The sequence below is a fragment of the Canis lupus genome, chromosome 10 (genome assembly GCF_048164855.1).
Source record: "Canis lupus baileyi chromosome 10, mCanLup2.hap1, whole genome shotgun sequence".
NCBI classification, from domain to species: domain Eukaryota; kingdom Metazoa; phylum Chordata; class Mammalia; order Carnivora; family Canidae; genus Canis; species Canis lupus.
This window is the reverse complement of record NC_132847.1, coordinates 20,762,739-20,790,295: the sequence shown is the minus strand read 5'-3', so window position 1 is coordinate 20,790,295 and position 27,557 is coordinate 20,762,739. Positions and strand designations below refer to the sequence as shown.

Here is a 27,557-nt window from a genome sequence, read left to right as displayed (position 1 = left end):
AATACTTTATATACATATTTTTTTTTATTGGAGTTCGATTTGCCAACATATAACAGCCAGTGCTCATCTCGTCAAGTGCCCCCCTCAGTGCCCATCACCCAGTCCCCCCGTCTCCCCATCCACCCCCCTTTCCACTACCCTTTGTTCGTTTCCCAGAGTTAGAGGAGTCTCTCATGTTCTGTCATCCTCTCTGATCTAAATACTCTTCTTACAAGTATAAGAAGGCATTAAAGATAGTCAATGACTTCATGTCAAGTATAATATGAAGAATTTAGAAAAGTCTTTGATCTCCTAAAATCATTTTATTATTTTTAAATTAAATTATTTTAAAATATGACATTTCATATCCAGTATGGATATACCTATGTTTTGCCAACAAACAAAGCTTGCATTAAGAATCCTGCAAAAATTAAAAACCCTGTATCATCATTGAATGGGAGAAGAAACACAGTCCCAGAGAACACAATGTTCACTAAGAAAAGAGAATGGTAAAGATACACAGATAAAAGAGAAACAAGAAGAATATTAAGTACAATTTTATAGTTCCCACCATTTAGATGGTAGGATGGCAAGCTGTTTTGTGATGCTGCCAATCACATCAGGGATGGATGGGACATGTGGAAGAAGAGCCATTTAAGTTTTATTGATGAAAATGGGAAGAATGTAGCCACATGATACATTTTCACAATAAAGTCTAGCTGTGGTCTAAGTACACTATTTCTACTAAGGCTGTATTATATAGTTTGATTAAGGTCATTATTTCCTAAAAAAAATAATAAAGGATTTCTTTATTCTACAGTGATCCTAGGTGATTTTTATATTTTATTCATCTATCCTTGAAAGACTTATTAGAAAAATGTCTTTACAGAAACAGAGAGATATATTCTATTTCTGAGAGGAAACCAAATAATTGTTTCTTAGCTATAGAAAGAATTTCAGTGCTTTAGGAAACAAAGGCCACTTTCTGTTGAGAGTTGGCACACACTATGATTTTTTTTTGACCAATTTAATGTTTGTGGGACTAAACAAATTTAATATAATAATTTCAATCTGTTTCATTTCACATGGGAGGAAAATCTACCAGTTTGTCAAAACACTGCATTCTTAGTTAAGAACAAAATACTCTTCAAGGTCAAAGGGAAATGAATATGACATACCTCCTGAGCATTTATTTTAGTTCATAAAGTTTGATTTTCAAAACAAATGACATGTCTTATCTAATGCTGTTTAGAAATATTTAACTATGTTCTGCAGTTTTCAACAATGTTCTCTTAATGTGAAATTTAATTATGAGACTTTAATTCATTCATTTTCAAGAAGCTAGTTCTGAAATATGTGCATTTATAAAACTTTTGCCAGTGTTATATATTTAAGATTAAAAACTACAAAGACTTGATTTTATACTCATTGCTTCTGAGTTGGTGCATCACAATATGGCACATTTTCTACAAGGAGTTCTTTCCTAGGGACCAATTCTGAAAGAAAAACAAAAAGTAATTGATATCATTAAAATTAAAATTAAATGAATATACACTCTTCCTCCTAACATTTGTAACAGTAAAATAATGAATTTTAAGGTAAATCTTCCAGAAATATTTTATTTCAGTTAACTTCAAAGGTAAAGTCCTTGATTTTAAATGGAGACTGTTAACAGGATTCTCATTTCAGATTCTATTAAAATATATATGATCAACTTAACCCTTTATCATTTATATATTTATTAAATATAACTAATTACTTGAACAGAATTCTGCTAATGCACATTATCACCTATCTGATGACAGATTACTGAGAATTAAAACAATCAACCTGAAAATTTGTTAAACTGCCTACTATATAAAAAGCAAGACCATTTTCCTAATTTAAAGATTCTAAATTTTACTGAATAGTGGTTCTCAAATGGGGGTATTTTCGGTTGTCACACCAAGTGAAGAATGCTGCTGGCATTTAGCGAGCAGGAGCCAGGGATGTATGGGACAATCTGGTGCTGTAAAGAACTATGTTGTTTAAAATGTCAACAGTGCCTTACTGAGAATCCCAGTTAAACAACAACAACAAAAAAATCTTACTGGAGGGATGCCTGAGTGGCTCAGTGGTTGAGTGTCTGCTTTCTGCTCAGGGCGTGATCCCAGGATCCAGGATTGAGTCCCGCATTGGGCTCTTGCAGAGAGCCTGCTTCTCCCTCTGCTTGTGTCTCTGCCTCTCTCTGTGTGTCTCTCATGGATAATTAAATAAAATCTTAAAAAAAAATAAAAATTATATAAAAAAGCTTACTGGAGATTAAGTGAGATATAGCTAATTAAAATACAAAATTTTGTAAAGATCAATGATTTTTCCTTTTTTTTCCTCTAGAAGAGCTGAATGATTAAAAAAATGCTCATATCACATTCTATGAAATAACTTGGATATAGTCTTCAAAAATATCAGGGTCACGAAAGACAAAGAAAGACTGATTGCTTCAGATTAAGGAAGACTAAAAAACATGGTAACTAAATGCTATTTGTGTGATTCTCAACTGGATCCTAGACCAGAGCGAATTTTTCTTCTTCTTTTACAGAAAACAAGTTAGGACAAATGAAAACATATGAATGATCGAGTTGTATCTGTATTAATATCCTGGTTTTGGTAATTACATTGTGGTTTTATAAGGGAATATCCTTGCAAATTTAGCAAACATATATGTAGGTATTTTTAAAAAATGCACTCCTTCTCCAAATCCAATCCTAGTGGGCTGTCATGATTTTAAAAATGACCATTTGGGGTAAAGAAGCATTATGTTTACAATTTATCCTCAGACCATTCAGAAAAAAATTGAAGGACGGATAATAAAGCAAATGTGGTAAATGTCAGCATTTATGGAATCTGGGTAAAGAAAATTTCTATACCCTTCAACTTCTCTTACATCTTTCCTATAAATTTGAATTATTAAAAAATTTTTAAAAGGTATCACTAAAACAAATTCAAAAGGAAAAATAACTTAAAAATAATGTTATGAGGGGATCCCTGGGTGGCGCAGTGGTTTGGCGCCTGCCTTTGGCCCAGGGCGCGATCCTGGAGACCCGGGATCAAATCCCACATCGGGCTCCCGGTGCATGGAGCCTGCTTCTCTCTCTGCCTGTGTCTCTGCCTCTCTCTCTCTCTCTCTGTGTGACTATCATAAATAAAAATTTTAAAAAAAATCCATATAAAAAAATATTATGAGCCAGATTATAATTGTGGTTTACCAAAATGAAAATCAGCTAAGTCATTATTATTTAGCCATTGTTTATATCTCCTCTACTACCAATCTTTGGCGATACCACCAGAGAGCAAATTATAGTTTAGGTTTTAACTTATTAGCAATGGCAGTAAATTGTTTCACTTATCAAACACATATGTGCCATTTTATGCTGAACATCACCAAATGAAGATGCAGAGGTGAATATCTAAGGCTCTTCAGCACAGCATAATGACTACAGTCAATAATACTGTATTGCATATCTGAAAGCTGCTAAAAGAGTAGATCTTAAAAGTTCCCAAGAGAAATAATTTGTAACTATGTACCTAAATAGGCATTAACTAGACTTACTGTGGTAATCCTTTTGCAATATATATATTGAACAGAGGGGACTGGAACCTCCCCTGCTGAGGGCTGCATGCTACTGCATTTAAATTGCTACGTTGGCTATGGGGTTAACAGCTGTTGTCCTGGCAGCACTTGGAGAGCAAGTCTAATAGGCCCACGTGTAATCTGCTGTGAAAAACCATTTGTATAGTGTGTTTCATTTTTTAATGTGTGAAAATAAAGAAAATTAAAGGGAAAAAAAAGGAATCATGTACAAATGAAACTATTATTTTCAATTATACCTCAATTTTAAAAGTAAGAGATTTAATTTTCTCAAATATCAAGAAATAAAGATTAAGGCAGTCCTGGGCTACTTCATACCTCAGGTCTTTGCTACCACTTAGAAGCAAGGCTCTTTTTACTTTTTTCCTAATCATTGTTATGTACAGGTAGTCACAGGCAAACATCCTGATAGTTTTTAAGCATGAAGATTTTCATCCTTTGGTAATGGTCTCTGTGTTCTGCCCATTCCCCCAACTCTAAGATTAATGGATACTTCTTAAAGTAATGAAAAATTACAGGCCTCAGTAAGTAAATGAATTGTATGTATATCTGATCTTTTTCTGGCAAATGGAAATTGCTTGAGGCACTGATTTTATTTCATGTCAGAACTCAAAAGCCACCTGTCTGTACTGGCTATAGGGTGAGTGGGTAAGAGCAATTCTCATTTTCAACACTGCAAGACTGTAAATCTCAAGTATAGGACTCTCAATCAGATAGAAAAGTGCCCTTAGCAAAATAGTACTTCCTTCCATATTTGCTTTGCACCAACTAGCTTAATCTGCATTCATCCTCTTTTTCAATGTTTTGCTGAAGGCAGGAAGAAATAACCAGAACATCTTGCCATTCTGGTTATTTCTCTTATTTCTGTAGCCTCAGCTGGTCTTTGGTCTGTGTCTCAAGAAACACAATGAGCCACTGACCTTATGTTTCATTACTACATAATGAGGACCATCAGCCTAAAGGTTGTAAAGGTCAGGTCCACATAGTCCTATCCCCTCTCTAGTTTTTTGCCTTCCATTCAACTAATTCCACATTTTAGGTTATGTAATTTTCTGTATCCTACTTCTGATAACAACTTCTATTGTTCTTAGTTAAAAGAAACAGAAGCTGACTCTGGCTGATGAAGCAGAAAAGTCATTTATTAAAAAGGTTATTAGTCTAACTCATGCAAAGATTTTAAGGGCTTAAGCATCAGGCAAGCTTAAGGCTAAGCTTCCAGGAACAACGTATAAAAGTTATACTGCAAAACTGGCCTGATAATGAAAGCTGCTGGTGCCTACTGGGCACTAAAAGAAACTGCCACCACTTATACTACCATGGAAAACAAGATGTTACATTTCAGACGCTGCTGGAAACTCAATTTTACTACATCTACTCCTGCCACCACACCTATGCCACTTCTCAATCAGTAACTTGACTCTGCAACCACTGATGCTACTTCTGCCTGCAATAGAGATTCTAAGCCAACCCTCTTTTCTCAAGTTCATTTCTGAATATAAGTAAGTATACTGCACCTATATCAAATTCTATGCCTGAGGTATAAAGAAAACTGAGGAACTGAATTTCCTAGATTTTATAATGGGAATTTAGAACTCAGCAAGATGGATATCCCTGAAACAAAATTATCAATTCAAAGAGTGGTAAATAACCAGAAAACTTGCCAAAATTCACTACTCCATCCCTTTATCCAATTCACTTTAAATGATTTTTGAAATCAAAACTGCCTTACAATTGAATTTTTCTAAATTAACTCCTAGCACTTTCATTAGGCTAAATATATCATAGGCATATTTACATGCTGTTATGCTATTTTTCATTGTAATACTGCTTTATGGATTATAAAATCCCTGATTTTGCTCTCTGTATTAGACATCAACGTATCATAACAACATAAGTTTACTGAAGTTGTCAAATCTTGAAAAAGAAGTATACTGAGATCATGATTTATTTCCTCTACTTTAGGCCCCGGAAAAACCTTATCTATTATGGTCATATGAAATATAACAATTAAAAAGTAATTTCGTCAAATAAAAAGCCTTTAATTCACTTGTGGCCCAAATCAAAATATAGGTCAAAATTAAAAATAAATAAATAAAAGAGGAAGGAGTATTTCTTTTTCTTGAAAAGATTTTATTTGTTTATTTGAGAGAGAGAGAGAGAGAGAGAAGAGAGAGCATGAGCTGGGTGAGGGGCAGAGGGAGAAGTGGACTTCCCGCTGAGCAGGGAGGTGGACTGGGGTTTGATCCCAGAACTCCAGGATTATGCATAACCTGAGCTGCAGGCAGATGCTCAACCAACTGACCCACCCAGGTGTGTGAGGAACGAATATGTCCAAACTCTTTATGAAGCCAGAATTACTCTGATACCAAAACCAGACAAAGACACTATAAGAAAAGAAAACCAGAGGCCTAGATTTATTTATGCAACCAACGTTTGTCGAATCACATGAACTTGTCTTAGAACAAAAACCATAAGATAGTTTTAGGCATAGGCATATATGAAAAACCACAGAACAGAAGTTTAAAAATGCACCTGAAATAAAGAATAGTTTCCTGGAACTTTTTTTTTAATGTAACACCCATGTATTTTGTTTGTCTCAATATATGTAAGAGAAGAAGTTAAAAAATATGGATAATGCTGTTTAGAAATGAAGTATGATTAATATATAGCCACCTGAAGTCCTAAGTTTTCTTTTCTTTTTTCTTTTTAATATTTTATTTATTTATTCATGATAGACATAGAAAGAGAGGGAGAGAGGCAGAGACACAGGCGGAAGGAGAAGCAGGCTCCATGCCGGGAGCCCAATGTGGGACTCGATTCTGGGGCTTCAGGATCACGCCCTGGGCCAAAGGCAGGCACCAAACTGCTGAGCCACCCAGGGATCCCAGTCCTAAGTTTTCTTGTTCACAATTTGTTCAGTATACATTTTCTTATTCATAATTTTTCTAATTCACAAATTTGGTGACTGTCTATAAAATACATGTTTGATAAAGGTCAACAATGAAACCAGCTGCCAATGTTCATATGAGAAAGAGGGCTTTCACAAATGTCAATAATCAATGAACAGTGTAAATCAAGGGGATAAATTCAATATTTTTGTAAGACATAGTTATTATTTTTCTATGCACTATCTAGGAAGGATAGGCTAAGACCAATGATGAAAATGATATGAATCAAAGATTATGATCAATCCAAATGCATGTACTTGAGATACCAAAAACAAATACACAAACAAGCTACACACAGAAAAAAGTAGGGGATAAATGGAAAGAAGAGTTTCCCTAACATTTTTTCTTTGTCCTGCCCCCAGTTTCCCCAATATTTTAAAAAAGATTTTAGAAATAATGAATCAACAAAACTAAAATTCAACCTATGGAATGGGAGAAGATATGTGCAAGTGACATAGCCAATAAAGGGTTAGTATCCAAAATATATAAAGAATTGATACAACTCAATAGCAAAAAATCCAATTAAAAATGGGCAGAAGATATGAACAGACTTATCTCCGAAGATATACAGATGGCCAATAGAAATGAAAAAGATGCTCAACATTACTCATTATCAGGAAAATGCAAATCAAAACCACAATGAGATCTCACCACATGCCTGTCAGAAGGGCTAAAATAAAAAAGACAGGAAACAAAAAGTGTTGAGGATGTGGAGAAAACAGAACCTTCAATCATTATTGGTGAGAATGCAAACTGGTGCAGTCATTGAGGAAAATATGGACATTTCTCAAAACATTAAAAATAGAACTACTCCATGAGCCAGTAATTCCAATAGTGGGCTTTTACCCAAAGAATAAGAAAACAATAATTCAAAAAGATATATGCACCCCTGTGTTTAGTGCAGCATTATTTACAATAGTACATAGGCAGAGGGAGAAGCAGGCTCCCTGCGGGGAACCCAATGCAGGACTGGATCCCAGGACCCCGGGATCATGACCTGAGCCAAAGGCAAACACTCAATCACTGAGCCACCCAGGCACCACTGTTTACTGCTCTTATAAATACAACTCAGATCTAATAATTTCTGATATATTCTCATGAACTAAAAATAAAGCTCTGTAGGACTTACACTATTAAATATGAAGATTTATTATGAGGTTGCAATTATCAAGACATTATGACATATGATTCATGGATAGAAACACTAATTAGATTATAAAGTTCAGAAACAGATATATGCATATATAGTTATCTGATTTTACAACAAGAGTGATCCTGCAGTGCAGTGGGGAAAAAGTGTTCTTCTCAATAAATGAGGCTGGATTATTAACTGGACAGTCACATGTAAAAAAAGTAATTTTTGACAAATAGCTTATGATTTCACTTCTATGTGTGACCAATAAACAACAAAAACAATGCATTAAAAAAAAAAGCAGGGATCCCTGGGTGGCGCAGCGGTTTGGCGCCTGCCTTTGGCCCAGGGCGCGATCCTGGAGACGCGGGATCGAATCCCACGTCAGGCTCCCGGTGCATGGAGCCTGCTTCTCCCTCTGCCTATGTCTCTGCCTCTCTCTCTCTCTCTGTGACTATCATAAATAAATAAAATCTTTAAAAAAAAAAAAAAAAAAAAAAAAAAAAAAGCAGAAAGAGACCTAGAGATACAGAGAACAAACTGGTAGTTGCCAGAGGGGACAGTGGTGGGGGAGTGGGCAAAAGGGGGCTAAAGGGGAGTAGGAGCTACAGGCTTCCAGTTTTGGAATAACTAAGTCACAGGGAAAAGGTACAGAATAGGGAATATAGTCAATGATTATCATACTACACAAAGTGCCGTCTGATGACTAATGGAAGCTACACTTGGGATTAGCATAGCATGTACAGTGTTGTTGTATCACTATGCTGTATACCAGAACCTAACATAACATTTTGTCAACTATACTTCATTTCAAAAAAAAAAATCTTGACTATGTCACACCATATACAAAAATCAATTCTAGTTGATATGAACAACCACGTGAAAAGATCAAACAATAAAGCTTTGGGAAGAAAGTATAGGAGAATCTCTTTATGACCTTGCTTGAGATAGACAAAGATTTCTTAAACAGGACTCAAAAGTATCTACAATAAATGAAAAAACTGACAAAGATTACATTAAAATTAAGAACTTCTTAGCAAAAAAAAAAAAAAAAAGAACTTCTTAGCAAAAGATAACATTACCAAAACAAAAGGCAAGTCACCAAATAGAAGATTCTTGCATATCCAACAAAGAATATGTATTCAGAACATACAAAGAATTTATTCAAGTCAAAAATAAAAAGGCAGATAAGCCCTTGGAAAAATGGGGAAAAGACTTGAACAGACATTTTATAAAAGAGAGTATCAAAATGGCCTTTTAACAACTGAAAAGGTGCTAATACTTCATAGGTTACCAAAGAAATGCAAATTAAAATCACAATGCACTAACATTACACAACCACCAGAAAGGCTAACATTTCGGAGATAAAGAGTACCAAGTGTTGGTGAGGGTGTCAAGCAACTGGAGCCAGACACTGCTGCTGGAAGTGTAAATTAGTCTAACCACTTTGGAAAACTGGTTAGCAGTATCATACATTAATTTTGATAATTACAGTGGAGTATTACAAATGTATTTTTCTTATGATTTTAATACTTTTCCCTAGCTTACTTTACTGTAAGACTATAGTATATAATATATATACAAAACATGTGTTAATGTACTGTTTATGTTCTTGGTAAGGCTTCTCATTAATAGTTGGCTAACAGGGGCTAAGTTTTTGGGTAGTTAAAAGTTAAATAAGAATTCTTTTTTTTTTTTAAGAGAGAGCGAGCAATTAAGCAGGGGGTAGGGACAGAGAGAGAATCTTAAGTAGGTTCCATGTCCAACTCAGAGCCTGATGTGGGGCTCTTGTCCAAGACTCTAAGATCATGACCTGAGCCAAAATCATCAGATGCTTAACTAGTTGAGCTACCCATGTGCTCCTATACATTAATTTTCTAATGTGCAGGATAGCAACTCTAGCCCCTGCGCTGTTCAAGGGTCAACTGTAAACACACACACACACACACACACACACACGTAAATGTATATGTAGATATATGTAGAAAATTTTATTTTTCATATATGTATAAATTTTAAACCAAAAGGCACATTCAATAATGTTCAAGGAATCCATATTCATTATAGTCCAAAACTAGGAATAACCCAAACAAACAACAGGAAGGATAAACTGTGGTATATTTAATCAGTATTTTTTTTTTAAGATTTTATTTATTTATTCATGAGACACAGAGAGAGGCAGAGACATAGGACAGGCTCCATGCAGAGAGCCTGATGTGGGACTCAACCCCAGGACCCTGGATTCATGACCCGAGCCAAAGGCAGATGCTCAAACGCTGAGCCACCCCGGTGTCCCTATTCAAACAATATTTATAGAATTGTTACTATAGAACAATACAGATGAATCTCCCAAATACAATGTTGAGAGAAAGAAACCAGACAAAATAGTAATCCTATATGATTCCATTTACATGAAGTTCAAACATTTTATTATATTAAATTAAAAATCTACAGTATTAACAGTTAGGATAGTGGTTAGCTTGTTGGAAGGCGGTATCTGGAAGGGACATGAGGGGCTTTGGGGATGTTGGTAATATTATTAAATAGCTTACTATGGATGTTGGTTACATGGATATTTCACTTTGTGAAACAGGATGCATAGTTACAAATTGTGCACTTTTCTGTTTGTATGTTATACTTCAATAGTTTAAAAAAAGAGAAGGCTTTCAAAAATTTGAGTATCATTTTTGTTGTTGTTGTTGTTGTCTCCAAAGACACTTTAGAGAAATTTTAAAAAATGTAACGTGAAATAAAAATTCTGCTGAAGCCCTATAAACAGTCTGGAGGTATAATGGAGGATCCTCAACTATATTTCCATTTCCTAGAATTATTTTTAAAGTAACTCTAATCATAGAATAAAAGGTAAAGAACTAGATAGTCTAGGCACATGATAAATGGTAAATGTTAAGAACCCCAAATATGATGAAAAACAAGTCATACTGTCTTTTAACTATAGTTCTGTAATGTAACCAGTAGTTAAGATTAAAAAGAAAAAGTAAACTTAAGAAAGAAAAAAAATCTAGTACAAAAAAAGAAAAGTTTCATAATCTAGCATTTCTAAATAGTAGCCTTACAAAAGTACACAAGATATACTGCATTGTCTGGCAAAATCAAGCTGTTTTACTAATCAGCATTAAAAGTGCTGCAGTTGCTCAATATTTTAAAATGCAATGAAGTCAGAAAACATTTTTCTTTAATTTTACTTACTTAGTGTATTGTGGTCTGTGTGAATACCTTGTATAACAGATGTTCTGAGTAACAATTCAACATCGGAACCTATTTTTATTAGCTGTTAAGAAACCAAACAGAATAAATCCTTTGGGTATTTTTTTCAATGGTCCATATGAATGCACTGTTTTTGAAAATTGTAGATTTACTGTTATTTCTTTTTTGGTAATGCGGCCTTTAACTTACCATTTCAAGCATACAGGAAACTCAGACATGTGTGTACTTTTAACTTTTATCCATCTGTTCTGTATTTTGTTTCAAAATAGATTCAGAGTATTTTTTGTTAGAATATATATTTTATGTTTAAAATTCTGTTTTCTTTTTCTTTTGGAGGAGATTGAATCTTTTTTTTTTAAGATTTTATTTATTTATTCATGAGCGACAGAGACAGAGAGAGAGAGGCAGAGACATAGGCAGAGGAAGAAGCAGGCTCCATGCAGGAAGCCTGATGTGGGACTCAATCCAGCCATTCCGGGATCACACCCTGAGGTGAAGGCAGGTGCCCAACTGCTGAGCCACCCAGGTATCCCTGAATCTTTTTTTATACAGTTGGATATTCTAAACACTAGGAAAAAAAAAAAAACAACAACACTAGAAATAATACTGAATCAGGAGTTGGAACAATTGGATTCCATAAATGGCTCTATCATTAAGTATAAGGCTTTGGGTTAATAACTAAGTTTCAGTACTTATATGCAAAATGAAGAAGTGGACTAGAACAAAGATTCTCAAAGCTGAGGATCCCTGAGGGACCCTGAGACCCTTTCAGATATCATGAAGTAAAAATGATTTTCTCAATAGTAGAGCTTTCTGCATTGTTTGAGTTGTAAGCAGAAGTAGAACCTGCTCCATGGAATACCATTTTATATGAATGAACCGCAGAAAAAGTATGATCATTCAGACTTGGGTATATGGCAAACATTTCCTTGAAAATGAACGAGCTGACTCTGTTACTTCAAGAAAACAACTGTATTTGCTAACAATAATGAAATTCAAGTTTTCAAGAAAAAATTAGAATTCTAGGGAAATTGTATCTGCCACTATGAGCTTGATAGTTTCTCAATAATTACAGATTTTTCTGATAAGATATTAATATTAATCAATACAATTTTAAAATATTATATACTGAACTATGTCAACATTTAGAAGATATGTATACTTGGTGAACCTATATTTTCCAAATCAATGGTACAAGACGTTACAAAATCATGCATGGTTAAAAATCTATTCAAAGAGAAAGATAGATTAAATCTATTGGTCTAGTAAATGAAGACTTGAGGGCAGCAGAAGAACATCCTAGGAATAAGCAACAGCATAAATGCCCTGAGATAAGAACATTCTCGGTAAATTCAAGCACCCTCAAAGAACGCACTGAGACTGGAAGAGTAAGAGGGATGGAGTGAGCTAAGGTGGGAAGTTAACAGAAGTCAGATGACAGAGTCTTATAGGTCATATTAGGGACTTTAGATTTTACTTTGGGATGAAGCTAGGGGGTTGTGAGTACAGGAGTAATGTGATATGCCTTCTTATTTTTTTTTAATTTTTATTTATTTATGATAGTCACACACACACACAGAGAGAGAGAGAGAGAGAGAGGCAGAGACACAGGCAGAGGGAGAAGCAGGCTCCATGCACCGGGAGCCCGACGTGGGATTCGATCCCGGGTCTCCAGGATCGCGCCCTGGGCCAAAGGCAGGCGCCAAACTGCTGCGCCACCCAGGGATCCCGCCTTCTTATTTAAAAGGCTCAATCTGCCTTTAAAAGTACTGAGAATAAAAAAAAAAAAAAGTAGGGAGTTAGAGAGGAAGATGGGAGACTCACTGGGAGACTGTTGTAACAATCCAGTGAAAGACGATGGTGGCTAACTAGGAGGTAATGATTGGGACGATGAGAAGTGGTTGAATTCTGGATATATTTTGAAGGTTAAGCCAAGAAAATTGGCTGACAGGTTGGATATAAGTTCGAGAGAAAGACAGCAATCAAGAAACAGAACACCAAGTTTTTTGGTCTGAGCATTAAAAAGAGGGAGCTGCCATTAACTGACATGGAGAAGACGTAGAAGAGCAAAGCCTCATCTCCTAACAGGATGTGAGAAGGGACTTAGGAAGAGAAATAAAAATGGGCCTCCTTATCCATTGAAGGTACATAAACTGAATTGACTCATAAGTCAAAGGCAAGAAACAAGGCTAAAAAAAAAAAAGAAAAGAAACATGGCTAGATGAGGAATAAGGGATAAGGGAAAAGCATAAAGGATGAGCAGGTGATGGTCTATAGGAATCCTGGAGCCAAAAAAAATAAAAACAAAAAACAAAAAAACTCACCAAACAATCTCTTATCTACCTATTTACCTCTCCCCACCCATTCATCTAACAGGTAACGGAGTTCCACAATGCAATTAACCTATAAGGAAGTTTACCATTTGTTGAGGTGTAGTATCAAAGAATATCCACAATTTATTTTAAAGGCTATTATATGTTCCTACCCTTTCCCAACTACTTATCTGTGTGAGCCTCAATTTTCTTCATGTATTGCAAACATTGCACCAGATTGAATAAGGAACTATGTAATGAACTTATTATGTTTAGACAACAAATACGTTTTTCAAAAACTTGGTTTAATTTCTACTACAGTAAATATGGAAAGACATACCACATGAACTACACTTTTTGGGGTCTTCAACTTTAAGAAGGTCTGGAGACCAAACAGTTTGAGAACTGCTGGTGAAAAAGATGCCTAAGGTTCTTTTTAGTGTCAAGATTTCATGAACCCTACAATACACAACAATGTAATTATCTAAAACCTACTAAATATTTAATCTATGCAGAATTATAAAACATACAAAATACACATTTGTATATAACAAATACCTCATTTCTAGACTGCTTAAGGTTAAATTAGTGCTTTACAAGTAAAAGGAATTTAGAAGACTGTAGTTCATTTCCCAGTTTAGTTGATATAAAGACATGTCAATTAAAAAATTTGTTATGATTTCAAAATTTTAAAAAAATTACCATAGTTATTAATCAGCCTACTGAGTAGCAAATTATACAAACTTTTGTATATGTCTTTTAATTTCTCTTCAAGTTATGACTTGATTATGATGTCTCTTAACTTTTCCTGTGAATAAAAATTACACCAGGAAAAAAAAAAAAAAAAAAAAAAAAAAAAAAAAAAAATTACACCGGGATCCCTGGGTGGCGCAGTGGTTTAGCGCCTGCCTTTGGCCCAGGGCGCGATCCTGGAGACCCAGGATCGAATCCCACGTCGGGCTCCTGGTGCATGGAGCCTGCTTCTCCCTCTGCCTATATCTCTGCCTCTTTCTCTCTCTCTCTGTGTGACTATCATAAATAAATAAAAAAAATAAAAAAAAAGACTTGCAGTTGTCTAAAAAAAAAAAGGAATTATTTCTACAGATGAAATCAGTTTCACTCTGATTCTCAGAACTCAGAAGAATTAAAAAGTAAAAATTATAAAAAAATTAAAAATAAATAAATAAATAAATAAAAATTACACCACCCGTTTGCCTTATCAAATGGTTATACAAAATCTTTCCCTTTCATTCTTTTATCACTTAGGCTATCTCATTTTGACTCATTAAATTATTACAGATATTTACTATTCTAAAAATTGCATTTTTCTCTTCTAAAAAATAAATGCATTTTTATCAAAAGTAATTTTAACATGCAGAAATTTTATTAAACATGGAATATTTTCTCTAGTTTGTACTTTCCTCTTTATGAAACCAATTCTTGGAATTATAAAGGCTACTACAAATAATTTTCCATTTTTTGTTTTCTTTCTAAGGGTCCTTTCCCTACATTTACACAAAGCTAGATAAAGGAACACTTAGGAAGCTCAAAACAGAGACAATGTATATGTATATGCAGTATGATTTTATACAAAAAAGGAATCATTATTCATTATTTTAAAAGAACATGTATTAGGAGTATTAGGAAGTTCATATATTAGTGTCAGTAGACAGATTGTCTTCAACTAGAGCAAGTGACCAAAAGCCAAAGCAAGCATAGCTCATAAATTGTGGCAGATTAACTTTTATTGTCAAGATAGGAATTAAAATAAAGTCTGTATAGTTGAGCTAAATGAATAGAAATTCCTTCTGTAGTTCTAATACTTATTCTCCTTAGTTTTAGTCACCTGCCGTAGGTAAAGACAGAAATTTTGTGGGTTTCTGGGTTGGTTCAGCTGCTCTTCCTTTGACCACAGCTACATTCATGTTCTTTTCAACCGGCAACTTGCTGTCTTAGAGCAAATGACCCTAAAGAGGTGAGCCATACCAAACAAGTGAAGGTTATCTTATAGTAGTGATGCTTTCAACTATCAAGTAGTAATTTTTATGTCATATAACCCCTCTATTTTCATCATTTCCTCTTAGTGGCTAAGAAAATTATAAGGGCTTTGTAATAATTGAAAGACTCAATTACTATACCTCTTCTATTTTCTTGGGAGAAGTTTCACTTTTATTACTTTTGAATTCTTCATTTATCTTTATTCTGGCTGCTAGAGAAAGAAAAAAATATATAATTATTTCTTTTCTAATTCATAATTCCTATCCCAAGAATGTATATGTTACTTGTTATAAATGACTACTTCTCTAGTAGTCGAAATAGTTTTGCCCCATGTGAAACTAATTCTAAAAAATTAGGTATTTATTTAAAAAGTGTCCTGGAAGCCTTTGACAGGCTGGCAAATTTGTAATTAAACCTAATGTATTCTAATACTTTTGTTTCCTGCTTTTTACTTCCAAGTTCATTTGTATACTTATAGCTATCAGATTCCAATGAATAATTTTCAATGCTTTCTTTCCATGAATCTAAAAATTTAAATTAAATGCCTTAAGATGGCAAAACTCAATACATACAAGCATGTTAAATTTCACACACACACACACACACAAATAAAATAAAGACACAGTAGCAAAATATATATATAAGTGGTTTGGGTGGCACGTAAAGTGAATGATAAATAAACCTTTTGTTCCTGTATACCACTGACACTTTAACATCATTATAGCATAATATAGTCTAATCTGAAACTCTTATTGTTGCTGTGAGCATATAATGGAACAACCCATGTAAAGTGCATGGTAATTATGCAATGTTAGTAGTTCTCATATCATTTAATAACACTTAAAATGCTGTTGATGGAAAAGAGCCAGAAATCCTTCCTTCTATGCTTTATATATTTCAGTATAAGGTGGTGAAGATTGGGATTTGGAGTCAAACTGCTTAGGCTAATTCCCAGGTCTACCTCTTACTACTAAGATGTGGGACAAATCCTTTCACATTTTGTCAGTTTTTTCCCATTGGAAAAAAAAACAGAAATTATAACAGTAACTACCTCACATGGATCTATGAAGATTTAAATGAATTTGGTAAAGTATATATAACATGAAATATATACTTTAATGTTCAAGAAATTATTCTTGGTGAATTACAAAAACTTGAATTCCTGATGGGGATACTACCTAGGTGTATCCTAGGTGCCCTCTTAAAGAGCTGCAGAAATCTATGTAGTATTGCACATGACCAACACAGAACCTAAGCTTTAGAGCTATGACTTCCAGATATAATAGAAGCCACTTAAAACGTGAAATAGTAAGTCTGTAATCATTTGGAATACATTCTCTTTCATAGCTGCTATCACTTCTAGAATGATATAATATGAAGTATCTGGTCCTAGAGAGTGTGAAAATGTGATTATATAATAGAGAAATAAGTTTAATGACTTGACAAGCAATGGAGCATGCTGAAATTCTGATGTTTCCTGATTCTTTATGAAAACTTGATCTTTGAAAATTTTTCTTTAAGTATATACTCCTCAAACTAGTGTAATGTAAAGTAATCTTTATACAGCGTAACATTACAGGAGAGATGTGAAGATCATTCTCTAAGATGGGTCTTTAAAAAAAAAAAGATGTTATTTATTTATTCATGAGAGACACAGAGAGAGAGGCAGAGACACAGGCAGAGGGAGAAGCAGGCTCCATGCATGCAAGGAGCCCCATGCGGAATTCCATCCAGGGACCCTGGGATCATGCCCTGAGCCAAAGGCAGACGCTCAACCACTGAGCCATCTAGGTGTCCCTCTAAGATGGATCTTTTTTTTTTTTTTAAAGATTTTTTATTTATTTATTCATAGAGACAGAGAGAGAGGCAGAGGGAGAAGCAGGCACCATGCTGGGAGCCCGACATGGGACTCGATCCAGGGTCTCCGGATCACGCCCTAGGCTGCAGGCGGCACTAAACCGCTGAGCCACCGGGCTGCCCCTCTAAGATGGATCTTGATCATACAAGTTCTCTTGGATATATCAGTAGCCATGTGAAGAACTGACTTACTCCAAAGTGGCAAAAAATAAACCTACCTTTTTAATTTTTTTTAAAGATTTGGTTTATTTATTCATGAGAGACACAGGCAGAGGGAGAAGCAGGCTCCATACAGAAGCCCGACATGGGACCTGATCCCTGGACCCCAGGATCACGCTCTGGACCGAAGGCAGGTGCTAAGCCGCTGAGCCACCCAGGGATTCCCTAAACCTACCTTCTAATGCTCTGGTATCATTTTTAAAAACCTGTTGTCTGGTCCTGTGTAATGTTTTAAAGAGCTGTAAAACCTGTAAAAAAAAAAAAAATCAGAATTCAGACCTTAAAAAAGATTTATATTTTATGTAATTACAAGGATTACAAAGTGTTTCTTTTCTGCTACTTAGACTATTTTTCAAAATAGCTGGTGAAAACCAACGTTTGCCAAAACAACTTTCCATTCGTTATTTACTTTTAGATTGTAAAAAATTAGCTTTATTTACAAAAATAATACCAAATTCTTTGAAAAAGAAAAACAACAAAGGATGGTTAAAAAAACGTTAATAATCTCTCTGCCAAAATCAGACTGCTATAGTAACAAACTTTGTCCGGTATGTATTTGTTCTCACTTTTCTTAACATACTGAGGCCTTTCATCTGCTCTTAAAGTTTACACACAGATACACAAACTCATGAACTTATTATATCTTACGAGAGCCCAGAAGGAAGATGTTTCAGATAATTTAGTAAAATGTAATTGTGATTTCCCAAAGAGAAGTGGAATGCTGATACTTCAGAATATACTAAGACCGTTAAAAAAATAGAAGAGCCTGACATTTTGGTAGAAGACAGATTGTGTAGAGGCTTTGGTGTTAGGCCAAGCCTACCTCATACTTATCAGGTTTAAAAACGTACTCAATATTGTTCCCTCAATATTGCTTTTTCTCCTGTCTTCTCAATTGTAGAGAATAGAAGACACTGAGTTTTTCAAGTTGGAAATCTCTAGGCAATTCTTTAAATCTACATTACTCTTTGTGTAGAAATTTTAGGAATGCTTGTTTTTGATATTCTCCATCCTTGAAAATTATTTAAGTTCAGACCCTCCCATCTCCTGTTTAGACTACTTAACACAGATTTGTCACTCTGCCACTATTCCCTCCTTTCCTTCAATCCATTCACTAGATAAAATAGCTAATATTTATTTACTAAGTATACCCTGTGTGCTAGGCAGTTTTAGCTATTTACATATATTAGAAAATCTGTAACATGAAAGGCAGACATCAAAACAGAAACAGGAAACATGGAGCAAAAAACATAAAAACAAAAATCAAACCACAATGAACTTCCTCAGAAACATAAGTAACTGCAAAGATGGAATAATAACAAAAAGAAATCATAGCAAATTAAAAAAGGAAAGTTCAGAAAATGCCCCAAAGCTCTCAGACATCAAATGAATGATAGCAAATATTAAGGTGAGAAAAAACAGCCAAGAAATAGAATAAAAACACAGAAATTGAGGGGAGAAATGAAAATTAAGAGAGTAGTCTAGATGGACCAACAGTGGGATGCCTGGGTAGCTCAGCGGTTGAGCATCTGCCTTTGGCTCAGGGAGTGATCTTGGGGCCCAGGGATCGAGTCCCACATCAGGCTCTGCACAGAGAACCTGCCTCTCCCTCTGCCTATGTCTCTCTGCATCTCTCATGAATAAATAAGTATCTTAAAAAAAAAAAAAAAGATGGACCAACAGTTACATTAATAGGGTTTATAACAAGAACAGTGGGGGGCCTGGGTGGCTTGGTTAAGCATCCATCTCTTCATTTCAGCTCAGGTCATGATCCCAGCATTCTGGGAAGGAGCTCCTGAGTTGGGATCTGCATTCAGCACGGAGTTTGCTTAAAATTCCCTCTCTCTCAAATAAACAGATCTTAAAAACAAAAAATAAAAAACAAAAACAAGGGATCCCTGGGTGGCGCAGCGGTTTGGCACCTGCCTTTGGCCCAGGGCGTGATCCTGGAGACCCGGGATCGAATCCCACATCGGGCTCCCGGTGCATGGAGCCTGCTTCTCCCTCTGCCTGTGTCTCTGCCTCTCTCTCTTTCTCTCTGTGTGACTATCATAAAAACAAAAACAAAAACAAAAACAGAGAAAGAAGACAAAAGAAATTAAAAGGAGAAAAATGTCACCAAGTAAGGTGCAAAAGTTACTTGATTGAAAAAACTCCAAGTGCCAAATCAAAACTTGTACTATAGTACATCATGATAAAAATTCGGCACAATGCTAATAAAAAGAAAAATTTCGAAGATAAAAAAAGTTCACATACAAAGGACAGAAAATCAGAACATCTAACTTCTAAATAGCATCACTGTGAGAAGACAATAGTCTAATTTCTTCAAGTTTTAAAAAAATACCCAGCTTAGAATACCGTATATAGCCAAATTATCACTTAATGCAGCAGGAAACAGACATTTTTTTAAAATGTGGAGTGTCTTACCTGCCATACATCCTTTCTTGTAAAGCTATAGAATAATGTGCTCCACAAGGGGATGAACTGGTGAGACAGGTGATCCAACACAGAGATGGTGAAGGACAAATACATGTCAGCATTTGTGCAGCCAGCCTAGAAAGCAACTAGTCTGGACTACAGAAAAAGGTTGAACTGCTCCAGAAAAGATGTTCCCAGGAAAAAAAATCAAACTGACACTGATTTTGGGAACAGATAAGCAGGAAACCAACCAATGTTAATAAAATCAAGGCTATTAATTTCAAGAGAAACAGAATTAGAAAAGAAAGGCAATGTAATCATATATTAGAGGACTCAGAGGTGGACAATTTAATACAACCATAACAAAAAAAAAAGAAAAAGTGATTCACCAAGATTTGTGTAATGAAAGGACTAAGACATAAGGGGGGAGCTTAGTCATCAACTTTCCTTTTTTATTTTATTTATTTATTTTTATTTTTTAGAGATTTTATTTATTCATGAGAGACACACACACAGAGAGGCAAAGACATAGGCAGAGGGAGAAGCAGGCTCCATGAAGGAAGCCCGACATGGGGCTCAATCCTGGGTCTCTAGGATCACACCCTGGGCTGAAGGCGGCGCTAAACTGCTGAGCCACCAGGGCTGCCCAACTTTTCTTGTTAAAAGTCAGTAAATAGCACCTCCAAAGAGAAAAAAATTAATGAATAGCAGTTTAAATATGTTCTTTAGAAACATGGAGGCAAATATGAGAATAGCTAAAAGACTTAAAAGCACTTTTCTCTGGGGAGCAGGAATTGGGAGTATTAGAAGGAAGTACACACCTATTAGTTTCTATAGTAACACTATTTGATTTCTTAAACCTTACACATTTATCAACTTTATAAAAACTAAAAAAACTTACTTTAGAAAGAGAAAGGGAAAAGACATTACCAAAAAAGAGATTACACAAGCCTTGACTGGAAGAAAATATTTGCGAACCATATATCTGGTAAGGGGCTATTATCTGGAACATTTAAAGAACTTTTACAATCAGTAACTAAAACATAGACAAAGGATTTCAAAAGACATTTCTCTAAAGATAAACAAATGGTCATCAAGGCCATGAAAAGATGTGTAATATGATTTGGTATCTGGGAAATACAAATTAAATCTCAGTGAAGTACACTTAGGCCCAGCAAAATGGCTGTAATGAAAAAGAAAATCAGGAACGAGTATTGGGAAGAATGTGGAAAACCTGGAACTCTTTTGTTATTATCTGATCTAGCAATTCCATACTTAGGTATATACCCAAGAGAAATGAAAACATGTTTACTCAAAAACTTATACATGAATCATCATAGTAGCATTATTCACAAGAGTCAAAAAGTAGAAACAATTCTATCAATTCATGAACAAATAGATAAAATGTGGTATATCCATACTGTTACCACTTGAACTGTGTTCCCAAAAAGGTCATGTTGTAGTCCTAATTCCTAGTACCTGTAAAATGTGACTTTATTTGGAAAAAGGGTCTCTGCAGATGAATTAGGTTAAGATGAGATCATTAAAATGGGCTCTAATACAATATAAGTAGTATTTTTTTTTTAAAGATTTTATTTATTTCTTCATGAGAGACACAGAGAGAGAGGCAGAGAGACATAGGCAGAGGGAGAAGCAGGCTCCATGCGGGGAGCCCAATGTGAGACTCAATCCCAGACCCCGGGATCACACCGAGTCGAAGGCAGATGCTCAACCGCTGAGACATCCATGTGTCCCTATAACTAGTATTCTTAAAAGAAGAAGCAAATGCCATGAGAACACAGACACACACAGACGGCCATGTGAAGACAAAGGGAGGGCTCAGAGTGATGCAAGAATAAGCCAGCAAGCCAATGAGCCAATGGACACCAAGGATTGACTGCCACTATCAGAAGCTGAGAAGAAGCAGGGATTCTACCAAGTTTCAGAGGAAACATGGCTCTGCTGGCACCTTCATTTCAGACTTCCAGCCTCCAGTACTGTGCAGACAATAGCTTTCTGTTGCTTTAAGCCATCTAGTTTGTGGTACTTTGTTAGAACAGCCATAGGAAACTAATACGGATTTTGGTACTGGGAAGCAGGGTACTGCTAATGAGTACCTAAAAATATCAGAAGTGGCTTTGGAATTGAGATGTGTAGAGACTGAAAGAATTCTGAGGTGTCTGACAGTAAAAGACAAGACTGCCTTGAAGATTGTTTGTGGAAATATGGACTTTAAATGTAATAGGGTATCACAGAAATCCAGGCAGTTTAATATTACAAGTTAGAAGACAAGTTGCATGGGATTAAGAGTGGAGAGTTAAATAAATCTAATCATTTTACAAGTTTAGGGAAAAAAGAAAGTAATTTCATTAACACAACAGACAGCATCCCTAATTTAAGAACTAGTATACACAAAAATAAATTCAAAAGACAAGGTAGAAGACAAGTTGCATGGGATTAAGAGTGGAGAGTTAAATAAATCTAATAATTTTACAAGTTTAGGGAAAAAAGAAAGTAATTTCATTAACACAACAGCCAGCATCCCTAATTTAAGAACTAGTATACACAAAAATAAATTCAAAATGGATTAAGGGGGCAGCCCCAGTGGCACAGCAGTTTAGCGCCACCTGCAGCCCAGGGCGTGATCCTGGAGACCCTGGATCAAGGGTGCTTCTCCCTCTGCCTTTGTCTCTACCTCTCTCTCTCTCTCTCTCTCTGTGTCTCTATGAATAAATAAATAAAATATTTAAAAAAAAATGGATTAAGGACCTTAATATGAAACATGAAACCATAAAAATCCTAGAGAACATAGGCCGTAACCTCTTTGATATTGGCTGTAGCAACTTCTTTCTAGATATGCCTCCTGAGGCAAGAGAAACAAAAATAAACCACTGGGAATACATCACAATAAAAAGCTTCTGTGCAGTGAAGGAAATAATAAAACTAAAAGGCAGCCACAGAATGGGAAAAGATATCTGCAAATGACATATCTGATAAAGGGTTAGTATCTAAAACAAAGAACTTATAATACTTAATACCCAAAAAATGAATAATCCAGTTAAAAAAGAAGACATGAATAGACATCTTTCCAAACAAGACATACAGATGGCCAACAGACACATGAAAAGATGCCCAACGTCACTCACCAGGGAAATACAAATCAAAACTACAATGATTTGGGATCCCTGGGTGGCGCAGCGGTTTGGTGCCTGCCTTTGGCCCAGGGCGCGATCCTGGAGATCCGGGATCGAATCCCACATCGGGATCCCGGTGCATGGAGCCTGCTTCTCCCTCTGCCTATGTCTCTGCCTCTCTCTTTCTCTCTCTCTGTGTGACAATCATAAATAAATAAAAATTAAAAAAAAAAAAAACTACAATGAGTTATCACCTCACACCTGTGAGAATGCCTAAAATCAACACAAGAAGCAACAGGTGTTGGTGTGGATGTGGAGTACAACTGCACCAATAGGTACTTACCCACAGAATACAAAAATACTAATTCAAAGAGTTATATGCACCTTGATGTTTATAGCTGCATTACTTACAATAGCAAAATTATGGAAATAGCCCCACTGTCCAGGGACTGACGAATGGATAAAGAAGACATGGCATATAAATATACAATGGAATATTACTCAGCCATAAAAAAGAATGAAAATTTTCCATTTGCAATGTTGTGGATGGAGCTAGAAGGTATTATGTTAAGTGAAATAAGTCAGAGAAAGACAAATACGATGTGATTTCACTCATATGTGGGATTTAAGAAACAAAACAAATGAGTAAAGGGGAAATAAAGGAAGAGAGGCAAACCAAGAAACATACTCTTAACTATAGAGAACAAACAGATGGTTATCTGAGGGGGGATGTATTAAATAGGTGGTGGGGAATAAGGAGTGCACTTGCTGTGATTAGAACCAAGTGTGGTGTGGAAGTGCTGAATTATGATATTGTAGACCTGAAACTAAAATTACTCTGTAGGTTAACTAACTGGCATTTAGATAAAAACTTAAAATAACAGAACTAGTATAAGAAAAAGAAAATGTCCTCGGTACTGTCTTGGAACTATAAGAGCTAATGTTACCTTGGAGTCAATAAATTTTTATTAAAATGCAAAAAACAAGGTCACAGATTATCTTCTCTCCCTCATTTACTTATACTAACTGGATAATTTAGGTAGTGTAAATGGCACGTGGATTCTCTACAGATCAGTTGGAACAAGATATTGTTACTTACTGTAAACTTGGACAAGTTACTCAGCTTTTTTGTCTACATTTTCTTACATAATGTGTTAATATTAAAGATGTATGGGGTAATTTCTGAACTAGGTTTCAATTTAATTACCTACCTATCTCTTCTAAGTCTAGGTTATATGCCCTTCCTGAGTACATCCACAGCACTGAGCACTTACTATACTGTATGGGAATCAAATGTTTACTTGCTGTAGTCCCATACTTCCTCAAAGGCTATGTATTCTTTACACTTACCGTAAGTTATCTTCTATATGTGGTAGACCTCCTCAAAAGGGTTTTTGGAATGAATCTTACTTATTTTGTATTCAGGTTTTCCAAGCAATTTCCCACTTCAAGGACTTTCCATTTACTACTTCCTCTTTCTGAATTACTCTTTCCTCTCTTCTTCTGGCTAATTTCTAACCAAATTTCAGTCCTCAACTTACCTTTTAATTCTAGGAGAGCCTTTTTTTCTTCTTTAGAGTAGGCTCCCTGATGGAGCCTAACCACAGGGCTCCAACTCAGATCCTGAGATGAAGACCTGAGCTAAGATCAAGAGTAGGATGCTAGGATGCTCAACTGAGCAGGCACCCCAAGATTTTTTTTTTTTTGCATCCCTCTGGAGAGGTTAAACCCCAGTTATAAGCTCACAAAATACATCATATTTCAATTCAAAATCTCCCTACCTGCTAAATTTCTTGATGAAGGCAAAAGTGGTCTGTTTACCGTTGCATCCACTATGCCTAGACAGTGTAGGCTAAATGCTGGCTGGAAGGTATTATTGGCAGCTATTATGGATAGTCAATAAATTATCTGAATAACTCTGTACAATTGTTTCTACTGGTGTTCTGACAGATACTAAAATGTACTGAGAACACCAAAGTAGTACAGGAGGCACCGCCTGATGGTTCCTTATTACTGACCAACCATAAGCATTGCTTTTTCCTCACTGTACTGTAACAGGCCTTTCCCCCCTCTTTACCATGCTTATATTGCAGCCAGTGACAGGGACAGGACTCGACTGGCCATGCTGATATTTAAAGTTAGGGACGGTCAGTCTCTGAGAAGTGTGCACCAGCCAGGAACGTGCATCAGTTGGACAAGAGCTGAATCTGAGACCAGGTCCTGAGGAAAGCACCCGATGAGGCCATCACTTCCCAAGGTCATTGCGAGTACTCAGGTCTCGTGTTCATTTTTGGCAAGTGATTCTGCCGCGATTTTCCGGTTATCTGACTAAATTTTTCTCCCATCTGACCTTTCATTCATTAGATGGTTGCAAACGCAGGCTGCCTTTGTCGTCTCGTCCACCTCTCAAGGATGTTAAAAAGGTCCCTCAGACAAACACTCGGTGTGGGGATGAAACAGGTGCAGAGTTTGCATGACGGAGAAACAAACTATTTGCACCCTAGGAGGCGAGGAAGGAAGCACTGGTACCACCCTCCCTCCTTGCACCCGCGCAAACCCTCCACTGCCCTTCGACGGTGGTCACCGGGCTCCTCAGCGGCAACGTTCACATGCTCCGTGGGGGATCCTGATCCCCCATCTGCTGAGATTCCAGACAACCTGTGCAAGGCCGTCCATTTCCCCTCCCTGTCCGCAACGCACCCAAGCCCTCCTGGCCCCCGTCACCTTGGCCGCCTGACCCATGGCTCTCCTCACCGCGGCCGCCACCTCTCCTGCGGTCGAGTCGCCCCGCCTCTCGGCGACCAATCACTGCCCGGCGTGGGCCGTCCAACTTCGAAGCCACGTTCCTGAAGTGACGCAACCAATCACCGCGCAGAATCCCCTTTTTAGCCCCGCCTTCCACGGAGGAACACCGGAGACGAGTATGCTACTGGTAAGACCGCGAGAAGCTGCCAAGCCCAACTACTGGAGAGAGGAGAACGGAAATGACCTGAACGCCATGTTAGTTAGGGGCAGAGCCACTTCCGGTCTGTTCTGACGCGGTCAAGTGGCGGAGGGTGGGTTGAGAGGTAGTGGGTGGCTTTGTCGTCTCTACGTTAATCCTATTGTTTGGGGGTTGGGGTTAACTATTAGAGAACCTTTATGTTAACGTTTCCCAAATGGGATTGTCTCCTTGTGAAAGTGCATAAGAGCCAAGACGTAACTAGTACAACTGTCGTTAATTGGAATTCTGGCTCCCCAAAGCGCTGTTTGTACATTCTCTCAATTCCCGTTAAAGGTGAGGTAGAGTTACCTGCTCTAGACCTAGGCTAGAGGGGTGCCTGGGTGACTGGGTGAGTTAAGGCTGACAACTCTTGATTTCAGTTTAGGTCGTGAACTCTGGGTGGTGAGATTGAGTCCCCTCCCCCCTCGGACTCCGCGCTCAGCGGGAAGTCTGCTTTTCCCCTTCTTCCTCTCCGCTTTGCTCCTCCTTGCTCAGGTGTTCGCCAGCACACTCTCTCTAAAATAAATAAATCTTAAAACAAAAACAAAACCCATACAGCTGGTAATGGAAGTCTGAGACACAAATCCGTATGCCTGATCTCAAAAGCCTAGCGTTAACCCTCTACACAAGCTCCCTACTCTGGTTTTGCTGCTCAAGAGGTAGAGAAATGTTATTTAAGTATATTTAACTTAGGACCTGGCAAACTTCAAGAAAAATCTCAACCTTTTCCCCCATCGCATAACCATTGCTTTTTTCCCTACTTAACAGCCTTTCAGATTAATTTCTAGCCTTTCAGATTAATTTCTAGGTAAAACTGACTTTTAAGTTTTACCTAGTAGGAGAGAACGATTTGAAGCAATGGATCTTAAAGACCTTTTTCCTTCTCTGTGGTTTATGTCATTTTAAAGAATATTGCAAGTCATCAAAATAGCAAGATAATAGTTGACTTTTTAAGTTATAATTCATTAGATTTGCTAATGAGTGTTTAGCTTAACCAAGTTTTTTTTTTTTTTTTTTTTATTCATGAGAGACACAGCGAGAGAGAGAGAGAGAGAGAGAGAGAGAGAGAGAGAGAGAGAGAGAGACACGAAGAGTGAGGGAGAAGCAGGCTCCTTGGAAGGAGCCGGATGCGGGACCCGGGGATCACGCCCCGGGCCGAAGGCAGGCGCTCGACCGCTGAGCCACCCAGGCCTCCCTAGCTTAACCAAGTTAAACCAAATATACTCTGTACTTTTATATAGGAAACAATAGATGATCTCGTGACATTGCATGATGGTGCCTTCTAATTTTTTTTTTTTTTTTTTTTTTTTTTTTAAATTTTTTTTATTTATTTATGATAGGCATGCAGTGAGAGAGAGAGGCAGAGACACAGGCAGAGGGAGAAGCAGGCTCCATGCACCGAGAGCCCGACGCGGGATTCGATCCCGGGTCTCCAGGATCGCGCCCTGGGCCAAAGGCAAGCGCCAAACCGCTGCGCCACCCAGGGATCCCGTGCCTTCTAATTTTTAAAGAATGATTGAAACATGCTTATTTTCATTTCTAATTTAGAATCCTTGCCCAATTTCCTGAAAATTCATAATTTATTGTTATAATTTCTGGCTAACTAGGGTCCTGTATTCAGTTAACTAAAACCCCTCATCTGCCAATACTTGAAAATATAGTTCCCACAGGGCCAGAATCAGTTCAGTACTGAAGCTTCTCTTAGGTAAACCTGTATGGTTCCT

The 27,557-nt window shown here is 36.7% G+C and overlaps 1 protein-coding gene across 5 annotated transcripts; it reads right to left on the bottom strand.

Moving 5' to 3' along the window:
- Positions 1–282: 282 nt before the first annotated feature.
- Positions 283–25,890, bottom strand: LYRM7 (LYR motif containing 7). Of its 5 annotated transcripts, XR_012037848.1 has the most exons (6): positions 25,551–25,890; positions 17,474–17,546; positions 15,363–15,433; positions 10,895–10,976; positions 2,070–2,238; positions 283–1,475 (listed from the first exon to the last, which is right to left on the bottom strand). XR_012037848.1 is itself a non-coding variant. In XM_072840887.1 (5 exons), exons 1-5 carry the CDS (start codon positions 25,590–25,592, stop codon positions 1,405–1,407), a joined length of 336 nt encoding a protein of 111 aa, XP_072696988.1. In that variant the 5' UTR covers positions 25,593–25,782; the 3' UTR covers positions 283–1,404. The 5 variants fall into 5 exon arrangements, 4 of the variants coding, with proteins under 4 accessions (XP_072696988.1, XP_072696987.1, XP_072696990.1 ...); XM_072840887.1 differs by lacking the exon at positions 2,070–2,238 and having other exon boundaries at positions 15,363–15,430; positions 25,551–25,782; XM_072840886.1 differs by lacking the exon at positions 2,070–2,238 and having other exon boundaries at positions 25,551–25,779.
- Positions 25,891–27,557: the final 1,667 nt, after the last annotated feature.

What these genes read in the sequence shown, in the direction of transcription:
- LYRM7 (XM_072840886.1), bottom strand. Translation starts at nt 25,592, where the DNA reads ATGGGTCAGGCGGCCAAGGTGACGGGGGCCAGGAGGGCTTGG. An exon ending in CGGGGGCCAGGAGGGCTTGG is followed by an intron (nt 17,547 to 25,550) that starts GTGCGTTGCGGA and finishes TTTTTTTTACAG; the next exon opens with GTTTTACAGCTCTTTAAAAC. An exon ending in TGATACCAGAGCATTAGAAG is followed by an intron (nt 15,434 to 17,473) that starts GTAGGTTTAGGG and finishes TTCTTTCTCTAG; the next exon opens with CAGCCAGAATAAAGATAAAT.